This window comes from Aricia agestis, chromosome 18 (assembly GCF_905147365.1).
Source record: "Aricia agestis chromosome 18, ilAriAges1.1, whole genome shotgun sequence".
Classification (NCBI taxonomy): domain Eukaryota; kingdom Metazoa; phylum Arthropoda; class Insecta; order Lepidoptera; family Lycaenidae; genus Aricia; species Aricia agestis.
In genome coordinates, this window is record NC_056423.1 from 10,509,725 (window position 1) to 10,521,967 (window position 12,243).

At 35.1% G+C, this 12,243-nt stretch overlaps 1 protein-coding gene across 4 annotated transcripts in view; it reads right to left on the reverse strand.

Moving 5' to 3' along the window:
• Positions 1-12,243, reverse strand: part of LOC121736006 (calcium uptake protein 3, mitochondrial) — a 157,396-nt gene that overhangs the window by 12,045 nt on the left and 133,108 nt on the right. For all 4 annotated transcript variants that reach the window (XM_042127024.1, XM_042127028.1, XM_042127026.1 and 1 more), the window contains 2 exons: positions 6,215-6,329; positions 5,116-5,340 (listed from right to left, as the gene is read on the reverse strand). In XM_042127024.1, coding sequence (XP_041982958.1) covers positions 5,116-5,340; positions 6,215-6,329 — 340 coding nt within the window. The remainder of the gene's footprint in view (positions 1-5,115; positions 5,341-6,214; positions 6,330-12,243) is intronic.

The following is a 12,243-nucleotide window of genomic DNA, read 5'->3' on the forward strand; positions in this document are numbered from 1 at the left end:
ATCCACGTGACCCTACTGATGTCGACTTAACTTCTCATTTACTTCAACAGTATATGCAATCTCATAGAGAACAAATGAAACAGGTTTATGACGTTGTAAATGAATCATCAATAGGGTTTTAACTTTTAACCCATTTTCACCCATTTTACTGGGTGAAAATGGGTAATAACAATTTTGGTAAGAGAAATATGGATGGTTTAATCTACCCATCGCAAAGAGTTGTTTAACACTTTTATTGCTTATTACTTTGACGACCTCTGTGGCTCAGTGGTGAGCGCATTGGTAGCTCGAGCCGGTGGTCGCGGGTTCGAATCCCGCCTTCGGAACAAAAAGTTTTCAATGTTCCCGGGTCTGTATGTGTATAAAATATGTGTATGATATAATAAAAATCTTAAATATATGTATAGTATAAAAGTATTAAATATATTTCCGTTGTCTGGTCTGTAACACAAGTCCTTTAGGTACTTAGCACGGGGCCAGACTGACGTGTTGTGAAGCGTCCATCGATATTATTATTAACACTTTCGCTGCGGCACCGGACACATAAATAGCCGGTAATGAACTCTCCCCTGGTGCGGGCGTCAAAAAAACTAGTTTTGCGCGCTGGTGCGGAGTCATTTTAGGCATGATATGCTATGAGTTGAATATACATTATTGCTTCTTACTTTCAGACGGTCTTATTTCAATAAAAAAAAAGGTACAGGGCATATTTGCCCTTTATTTTTTTTGCATTTCGCATTCCATGCGTTACCGGACGACTAGGACTTGTATATGCATGTCCGGTATCGCACTGCAGGCGAGGGCGTATTCAGTAGTGAGAAGAACTTAAAGTAGCGATTAGACGTTTGTCGACCCTTGTTATATTTCCCGCCCTTTTACTAACGTAATAGTTTCGTTCTCGAATTGATAATAATGAAGCGCTCCCGAAAAATATTGGCACGTATTTTTGACGATAAAGTGGAAGATAATGGTTATAATATTGGAACCGACGGCACAAGCAGAACAAAAAAGATCTTTCCTCCTGGTAAGAAAATGAAAGTTTTAGAAGATATAAGGATTAGCATTCTGCTAAAACTACGTCATCTGGGCCACATACCTCAATTGACCACTCAGAAACAAGTAAAACGATTGATTTAGAAAAAAATACCTATGAAAGTCCTTCTACTCATAACAAATATACAGTGTTACAAAATGTATCTTTTCCTGGAGCTGAAGCAGGCTCGCTTAGTTATTTATCGTATAATAATTTATTAAAAATTGATTGCAACCTGACTCCAGAGTCAATAAAGGTATTGTTATCTACACCAAAGACAAATAAGAAGCAATTTCATAAACATAGTAAGACTTTGGAGAACAGTAAGGTTAAAATATGTACAGTCACGTCCAAAGATTCAAATCTTTGGACGTTTCAAGAAAGTGGTAAAGAAGTTAATACTTCGCAAGCCATAGACTTGTCATTACCGACTACAAGTTCAGACCACTGCGTGACGGTTGCAATATCTCATCAAGAGCCAAGCAACTATAGTGACATAAGTACAGATAGTGATAACAGCTATAAGCTATCTAGTTCAGAAAGTTCTTCAAGTGATACGGAGATAGGTTCCACGGTTGATGATGAAAATGCTGTATACATTCAAAGTCCGTCGATTACACCGCAAGATAACGAATGGGTAGATATCACTTCTTCTATGCCAAATATTGGTAATTTTAAAAATAATACTGTGATAAACATTCCACCAGATGTAATATCGCCATTTCAAATATATAAGTTATTTGTTACTGATGATATTATACATAAAATGGTAGAAGAAACAAATACTAACAATTGCTACAATGAAACTGTCAAAAATAGGCCTAGGCTGAAAAGGTGGCCAAAAAATACCAATTTTGACGAAATGTGCACTTTTTTGGGTGTTTTGATGACAATGGAAGTTCTCAAACTACCAAGCTTAAGTAATATTATTGGTCGAAAAAGACATGTTATAAAAACATATACATCATTTATGACGCGAGGTAGATTCTTATTGCTGTTACAATGTTGGTATTTCAGTAATGATAAGATTAACCCGACGGGCAGATTATGCAAAGTTCGTGATGTTTTGAATATGATTATGAGGATCGAAGTTTTAACACCCGGTCAGTATTTAGTTGTTGACGAATCTATGATTGCATGGCGAGGACGACTGAAATTTCGACAGTATATTAAAAACAAAAGCCATAAATACGGAGTAAAATTATGTAAATTATGTACCCTTGAAGGGTAAACATGGTCCGTAATTGTTTATACAGGTAAAAGTGATAGACCAGGAAAAATGCTACATGCTCATGACATTGTCCTAAAACTTATGAAATATTTAGGTGGAAGTGGTAGAACTGTTATAGCTGATAATTTTTATACCTCTGTGAGTTTAGCAGAAGATTTATTGAAGAAAAAAACTGAACTGTGTGGAACAATTAGAATAAACAGAAGAGGCCTTCCTAGGAACGTAATATCTACGAAGCTGAAAAGAGGCCAGTGTATTGGTAAAATGAATAAAAACGGAGTTAAAATAATTAAATGGCATGATTAACGGGCTGTTACGATTATAACAATGTGCAAAAATCACGTTGCAGTTGTTAAATACACTGGAAAACGTAATGGTGAGATAATTTACAAGCTAGAATGTGTATCTTTATAATATAACTTAAATAAAAAAGGCGTTGATTACAGTGACCAAATGACGGCATATTATTCGTCTTTGAGAAGAGGGATAAAATGGTACCGAAAACTTATGATTATTTCCGGTACCTTTGTTGTTAATGCGTGAATAATTCATAACAATATATCTAATAAAAAAGGAACACTAGTTGATTTAATTCAATCTGTTATACAGAACTTTACAGGTCGGTCTTTGTGATAACGGCAGCGTTACGAGATTGGGGTTTTTTTTCGCAATTCTGGGGAAAATTTTGACTCTAGGCGAAAATTTGGGGAAAAAGTATCTTCGGGGAAATGTTTGGGGAAAATGAGTGCACTATGGAGATTTTTTGGGGTTAGCACTTCTAAAAAACATAACAAACAAATGAAACGAACGTCCTTTTCATTCGATTAACATCCCGGCAAATATGCAAGAATTCAGAGCCATTTAAAAAAATGTCTAGTTAGTGATAAATCTATGACTGATTCTGTCTTGTCTGTGACTGTCTGTGTCTAGCATGTCTGGCTGGGTTTTTTGTTTAAATTGTTTTGGTTTGTTTGGTCGAGTACGTAAAAAAATTGTCTTTGGTCGAGCGAGCGACCCTGTGTTGTGTATCTGTTTAACTGTCGAGTGATCGAAACTATATGTAAAACGGGCGTTTTCAGTGATGAATATCGTCAAAAATAAGCTCCGAAATAGAATGCTCACGAAAACCGTAGACCATAATAATATGAGAGTGAGAAGTGTCTTAGAAAACCGTGACGGGTGCATAAAGTTTGAAACTTTGAACCAACCGAAAAAAATGCTAAATTTTGGTTATTCTGAAAATGTGTATCAACAAACAGAAGAAAATGAGACTGAAGAAGTACTTAATATTTTTAGTGAATCTTAAATAGTATTAAGTACTTCTTCAGTCTCATTTATTTCTGTAAGTACCTAATTTCATGGAATAAAAGTTTAAATTTTATATTCGGTTTTTTTCTGTAACAAAGCGATTGGAGATTTTTTTGAAAACGTATAATTTTGGGAAAATATAAAAATCAGTTTGGGGGAAATCGTAAAATTGCATCTGGCAACCCTGGATGACAGTAAGTCTTCAGAAAAGAAAAAATACCACACTTTAGAAAAAAATTACAAAAAGAAAACAATGCACACTTTGCTATAAAGAATTAAGATAAACAATGACTAGCCGGGAAGCTGACCAAAAGGTGCCAAAAGTAAAGTTAATGTGCGCCGAATGCAAGAAAGTATTCTGTCTCGCTTGTTTTAATAAAGCACATGATAATATTGTTTAATTCTGATTATAAATAAAAACTTTATCGATAAATATTTGTTTTCTTATTTCACATCACTACTGTTTATCGACTTTTCGAAAATTTTCTCCACTTCTGGTGCGTTACATGACAATATAAGTCCGGTAAGATGTTTTGTACTATAAGTCAAAAATTACTTGGCCAATTTTAGAACCAGAAAAAATGTTTATAGTTCAAGGTTTTATAGATAAAAGTCAAAAAAATGTCGAAAAATAAAAATTAAATGAGAAATAAGAGTTTAAAAAAATGTATACCGCACAAATAAGTCTTGTTTCGCACTAGAAAATTTTCCAGTAAGTACCTACATGACAATGTCGTCCTGTAGGCTGTAACGCACCAGAATGGAATGTTACATTTTCAAGTGCCCTGTGCCGCAGCTATTAAATTTGATGAATAAAATCACAGCAAAATATTATTATGTTATTTTAAATGAACATTATTATTCCAAAACATAATAAATAAAAATATATGTTAATTGTTGGAGACTGGGATCTGCATTCGTTTTTGAGTGAGACGCGCTATAGAGCTAGTAAGTTAAATAGTTAAGTTAAGTATTACTTGGTAATGTGGTAAATGATATGGATATTATGTGGTAAATGATGTGGATATCACAATCAATTGTATGTATAGAGTAAGACTGTGTGTAAATGTATTTTATTGTGATATTGTTTTTTACCCTAATAAACAATAAAAATTACTTGGGCTTTACCTTAACAATTTGATGTTATGTGCTAGCGCGAGACACAAAATGTGATTTTGCCGTTATTTTTAAGTTGCCGCCTTAGCTGTAAAACGAACGAACGCACCTACTGTATTTCGAGTATTTTGGCGAATGAATGTGATTAATAAGTAATCTAATGAATAATAACGGTAGTCAATGTTTGATCCCTTCAACTAATTCATCGGATATGCAAAAATTTTAGAAAAATATTCACAAGTTAAGCAACGAAGTGGAAAGTTTCTTCTGCTGCTTATTTGTGTTTGTGACTTCTCTGCGAAGGCACTAGATCAGTAGTGATCTCTGGAGGTGTTTCACACAAAAAAGGTTTCCACAGCTTGCACACTGCACTTATAGATAGTGCTTGCCTGCAATAGTAAAGCAATAATGAACTTCAATATTTTACCTTTAGATATTGGATGGTCAGCCAGCGTGTACATTCTCATGGCAATGGTAAAATCCTCAAGGTTGTTGAGGAACTGGCAGAAGGTCTTGAACTCGGAGAAGCTGATGCCTCTCTCATCTAGACGGTCTAGTAGGCGGTCGAGGTACATATCGTACTCATCAGTATCCAAGTATGTATAGCGGAGAAGGATCTTTGCGAAGTCCACCTCAGATATTGTCTCCTGTCCTAATATAGGACAAACGATAATAGTGAAGCGTATGCAGATAAAAAAAATATCATAATGATGAAACATATTATAAAAGGTGTAATAAAACTAAGTGATGATACTTTAGAGTGTGTATGTGTTCCTTGTAGAGAGTTCACTGAGAAAGGGGCAGCACTGAAAGACCCAATTTTTTCCACTTTTGTATGTGGAAACTTGTCACTTTTTTCACTTTGCCCATACAAATGTGAAAAAAAATTTGGTCTTTCGACACTGCCACTTTCACAATGGTTTTTCTACAAGGAACATGTACACACCCTAAAGTATTATCATTTAGTTTTGTTACACCCTGTTAAATTAAGTACCTATTACTGAAGTCTAAATTATATTTTGGCAATAGGCATGACGAAATTTTTTTTTCTTGTTGGTAAGTGAAGGACCATTCCAAAATAGGAATATCGATGAAAAAATTACTTTGATAGCTTAAAAACTCTCCAAGATATCCATACAAAATGTTACCTAACTGTGACGTCACGCTTAGGTAGTCTGTTCGATAGCTATGTTAAATATTGCGTTTATGAAAGTAGTTTGATAAGATTTTTTTATAAATTGCATATCTTATCGAATGGTACACAAAAATTAAGGCATTTTATAAAAAAAATTCGACTTGACTATCCAACTTTGAAAGCTCATAACAAAAAAAAAATACATAAGTTATGAAGCTGAAATTTTGGAAATACTTATATTTTATCGCTATGTCTTTATTTTATTTAAAAAATCAGCTAATCTTTGACCTTGTCGTCATCCCTATTGTATGTATTTCATATAATATGGTAAATACTTTTAAAATATAAATAAAATACGAAAAACACAATTTTTGCCTGTCTTATTATATACCTTTGGAGAACTCGTTAAACTCCAGTTCTAGGACTTCAGTCTGCAGGTTCTCCATAAATCGACAAAAACCCTCAAATTTCAGATCCGAAGAACCTTTTTTGCCGAAGAAATGAACCTGAAACAAAAAACAGCATAAGTTAAAAACAATCAAAATCAAAATATTTATTTCTAAATAGGTTAACAAACTTAACACTTTTGGAACGTCTACATGAGGTTTATCACCGGTTAGGGATTCGGGAACTAATCCGGCGAGAAGAACCGGCGTAAGAAACTCGCACCTTTAAAAAAAGGCGAAAAATTACAATAATAGCTTAAACTAATTTACACTAAGTACAGTATGTAAAAATGTGGTATATTTATATATAGAAGCGGCCTATGGTCTGTCAGCGTATTTAAAGTAAGTAATGCTTGCGACTCGAGTCTCAATTGCCACTTGATATACTATATCAAGTGGCAATTGAGACTCGAGTCGCATTCCATATATTGTAAAGCTAAATATAAAACCATCATCCCATAATTTAATCCTTTCGAAAGGACGTGGCTGAAGAAGGTTAATGAGAGAAAGTTTTACAGCTGGGACGAAAGGACTGTGGTACATTTTGCTATAAGTACTATACTGTACTCGGCGAAACATGGCGGGAGCGGTCATTGACTCCCAGTCAAAAACTTGTCTTCTTCTTCTTCTTCTTTTTTTATGGCGGCCTCAGTGAGTTGCCAATGTCAGAGTGATTTTGGGTAAAAAAACTTGTTATTTTCTATACAAAGCCGCGATTGACAACATCTGACACTTCACTGTCTATAGAAAGTGACAAATTTTTGACAGGGAGTCAATGACCGCTACCGCCATGTTGCGTCGAGTCTATACTCGGCTATAGATAAATAAACTAGTAAGTTTTTATTAATCCTGGTACACAAGCTTAAATTTCATATCATAATATTCATGGCACAAATGCCTTCCTCTCGGAACAAAATTCCAGGCAGTTGGTTTATTATCAATAATTTTTTTACTGTTTTTTAGATATGTAAACGAAGAAAATCCACACCATGCCATAACCATGTCAAGTTAGAGTTACTTATATAAAAATAATATCTTGACTAATGACATGCTTTAGCGACAGCAGAATGAATCAGTTGCAAGGACTTATTTTACTGAAAATTCTCAGAAATCGGTTCGCCAAGCTGGACTCTTCATTGATGAGGAATATGGTTTTCTCGGAGCTAGCCCTGATGGTAAGTAACAAATCATTGAGTATTGTCTACTGACACTTTTCACAGTCAGTTTGTGAATCATAATTTCTTTTTTTTTAGGTGTTGTATGTGCAATATATATATTCTGGAAATAAAATGCTTTCCTTCGTTGTCTAGAAATAATCAACACCTTCTTACTGCTGTAAAGGAAAGGAAAATTTTTCTGTCATTGAAAAATCTGGAGTCCTTGTAATGTATGAAAAACACAGTTATTACTACCAAGTAAAACATATTTTTAAAATAAAAATATATTTGTTGCTGAATTTGTGTTACCTACTACAAAAATTTTGTTTTTTAGGTTCAAGGGCAGCTGAGAGTTACAAAAATGAAAAAAATGTTATTTTATATGTTTCATAAGCCCATCAATGCCAATAATTACTGTTCTTGAAGTACCAAGAAACGAAGAATTCATTAAAATGATGGTACCAAAGCTTGTAGATTTCTACATGAAATCAATTATGCCAAAAATTGTTCTGGGGCGGGTTCCAAAGGGAGCCAAATGCATAGATCTTGAATAGTAAGTAAATTTGAACTGTTCGAAACAAGTAAATTTGCATAGCATTATTTTTTCACTAATGTTATATAATTGGAAATATCTTCGTACATAATATGTTGAAGACTACCTTTTTTTTAGGATCTGCGCCTGTCGGTGGTCTTGCTTGAAGCTCAAGAAGGGTGATAAAATTGAATACCTATGTATTTAGTGAAAAAAATTACATAATATAAAAGTTATTTATGTAGAGTCTGTTACTAACTTAAAACAGTAGACCGTACATACAACATCTTTAAGTAAATGAGCCTTTTTAAGTAAAGGAGACATCGCCAGGATGGCAACCTTAACGACTATTGACGAAGCAACCCAAGATAAAAATGCCTTTTTCAAGGCAAAATCTAGACCCAGGCCTCAATTCTCGAAAAGCGAGCCGCCGTGAACACCAGCGCGACTTAGTGAGACTGTCCCAACACCCAAGCATATATCAAAATTGACGACGACATTGACGAATGATCTGCTTTGGGAGGACGCCAACATTGATGGAGAATATGGCCTAGTTTGCGAAGAGGCGTCCAAGAACTTTAACGTTGACGCAGCTGGCTACATCGATTTAGTCGAAGAGCAGTACCGTGCTATTACCAATTGTGACAAGGCATATGCTAACTGACACTGTGGTACAAGATAGCACTATCAGCCAGAAAGCACGGCACAGCAACTCATGAGCAAGAGAGGCTCATTGAATTTGTCGCAGGGTATGGCACCGCAACGGTAGCCGCAGGATCCGCTGCATACCTAAGTGGTCTGGGAGACTACACTGACATGGCCGGGGTCAAGCATACTATTCAACCAACGACTCCGAATCAACATGGCCATTTCGGTCAAGCGGCTGGCGCAACTCACGGATTATACGAGACATTTCCTGCACCGGCTATCGCTCTACTGCGTGTACTCGCCGAAGTAAAGTAATTATATCGCACAAATCTGGAGTATCAAACCTTACCAAACATATACAGAGAAAACATATTTCCGTTAATTTATTGAGAAGAGAGCAAGAAGTGGAGCATCAATTAGTGGTACCTGCGTCGCGTCGCATCCTTCACAAAATATACAGTTGGCGACATCCAATACTCCACTGAAAACTGTCGCATCATAAAACACTATTTCATCATTCCTTAGACGTGATTGCCAAAAAATCTTATATATAAAAATGGATTTTCAAATGTGTTAGTCGCGCTAAAACTCGAAAACGGCTGAACGGATTGGGCTGATTTTAGTCTTAAAATATACAAGCGTAAAACGGCCAATCCAAGATGTTGCTACAAGGTGGAACTCCACATTCTACATGGTGCAAAGGTTTGTTGAACTTAAGGACGAAATTAAATGTGCACTCAGTAATCTAGACAATTTAATTATGCTGACCACTGATGAATGGGATATTTGCCAGTGTTTGATTGTATTATTACAACCATTTGAAGAACTAACGAGGGAAATGAGCGGCCAAAAATATATGTATAAGTGGAAGTTCAGTAATTCCGCTAACGATTGGTCTCACCGACGCTCTCAACGAGATCGTAAGTGCAAAATATATGGAAGAAAATAATATTGCTGTCTATATAATAATGAAGTCGAAATGTGCCGAAAAGGTCTCCTCTTGAAAATAACGTCGCGAATCGCGATTTTCGAATTTGGAACAGGTAGAACGTAATTATACTGTCGCCATGTTTTTAGACCCGAGAAACTAGCTATACTTTGAAAATGAAAATATTGCGGAAATTCCAAAAAGGCATATCGTGGGCCTGTAACCTCAATTATAAACACAATATAATTTAAAATAATTCAATAGCAGACAGTTAGTTTATAATGTAGGAAGGAAAGATTTAATTTCATTTATAAAAAGAAATTAAAAAAAACTAGTCAAATGCGAGTCGGACTCACACACAATGTGTTCCCCGTTCCGTAGCAAATACTTGCAACAATTTTAATACCTGGTTTACGACCCTGGTATTTTTACGTACTCGTACTTGGAAGCCCTGGTTTTTTGCAAGTATATCCCATCCCTATATACAAATGCATACTGCGAAAGGTGAGTTAACTTTTATTGATACTCCAAATAGGGCACCCGAAATTCAAGACACGGAGAGAATATCTACTGAGGTTATTAATGACGTTTCTTCATTTCACGTATTCGACCTATTTTAGAAATAGATAATATATTTGGGATCTCAGGTACCGCTATTTTGGATACAGGTGATAAAGGTAGTATTGCCGGTTACTCTCTTTATATTATTTTATTACAACGTGGACATCTCTGTAAAGAAGAAAATCGTCAAATACGATTGGCTGATGGCCTCGTGCAAGATCGACGGATTCTTACAACCACTTTAAAGGATTTAAAGTGGTTGTAATTAAACACAAAGTAATAGATTTATCTTTTATTATATTTCCTGATTCTCAAAGTAATAGAACCTTATTGGGTATGGATTTTATCATGAGTGTTGGTTTACTGCTCAATTTCACGTCCAAGACTTGATGTTTTTGTGGTTCCAGTGTGGCGGCCAGTAGATCCGACATTTTTGGATTTCCTAAGATATTATGCTGCTCCACCCTTTGGGTTTAGATGTTGTGATATTGGCTTGGTGGAGACGGGTCACTCGAGCTGGGTGGAGTTTCTAGGGTGTTAAAGAGATCTCTCTCTCTATAAACACAACGTTTGGAGGTGCAACACAATGTGATGCATTTATATTAGAGTAGCAATATTATTTTATTGCACAGGCAGAATGAAATGGTATGTATGGCTGCTTGGTGACCAATAAATTGAGTTGTTAGAACTAAACAGGAATGATAATAATTAAACGGTAATTAAGCTTTGGACAAACCCTAATAAAGACATTTTCACAGGTGATTCCGGTCACCCTCAACGGCCATGGTTGATGACACTTTATTTAGACCCGCCTCCAAATTCAATGAAGAAAGTCTACAATGTAGCTCACATATCCACAAGAACTGTCATCGAGAATACTTTTCGGCGTTTGAAGAATAGCGCTATCTACACAGGGATAGGACTTTAAACTATCAACTAGAAAAATGTGCACAAATTATTTTAGCATGTTGTGTGTTACACAACATTGCACTCAAAATATACAACATTCCGGATACTGAGGATGTTATCCTCAGTATCCGGAATGTTGTATATTGCAAAAAAAATAACATCACTGTAGGAACACAAGGTATTTTAGTAAAATAAATTATAGATATTATGTATGAGTATGTGGAGTTAATTAAGAAAGTTTAAATTAATGCGTGTTTACGCCAGACTTGCAGAACCATTTGAACAAGATGAGCTGGTGTTTGAAAATGAATTAACCAATAATGTATTACTCAAGGGGCACACAATACGGAATCAACTGGCAAGAAGACTTTCCCAAAGACGATAATTAATTAAAATAATAAAATATTTTCCATATAATGTTATCCTTTAATAATCCCATCCAAAATATAAATCCCATTTTTTATGGTGTTTAATTGTTTATAATTTTTATTTTAAGTTTAATTGTTTTTAACTTTTAGAATTTTTTATAGACTACGTAAATATTTTTTTAGCACAATGATATAACATGATTCCGGACAGAATGAGTCCAGCCATAATAGGATGATGACACTAACTAAGAATAACTGAAATAACGATTTATAATAATTTTATATGTTTGACTGGTTCCTATTTAAACACTGGTTTTTGTTAAAAATATGTAAATTGTTTATGGTAACATCAAATAAGCAAACTAGTATAATCTATATTTTTCTGTCTTTTGTTACACTTCCGGTCTCTGTACAATGCAGGTCACGTTTTTAATAAAGAAGTGAGTTCAACTTTCACAGAAATACGTTGTTTTATTAGGTTATGGACTCAGTATACGCTCATTAGGGATTAATTCAGTTAATTCAATGAGTAGTTTACCTAGCATAGAAAAAAGCATCAAGTTTTGCATAAAAATTGTGTTTCGTATAAAACAGTGGAAAATTTTGCAAGATGGCTTCGACCGCGTTCCTGACTAACGTGCCAAAGTTAAAAGGGCGCGATAATTATCACGAATGGGCGTTTGCAGCAGAGAACCTGTTAGCCTTGGAAGGTACAGCTAACTACATAAAGCAGGAATGTGCCGAAGACGCAGCTGCAGAAGATGCAAAAGCAAAAGCCAAGTTAATTTTGACGATCGACCCGTCATTATACGTCCACATCAAGGACTTTTCAACTACAAAGAATTTGTGGCAGAAATTACAAACTATGTTC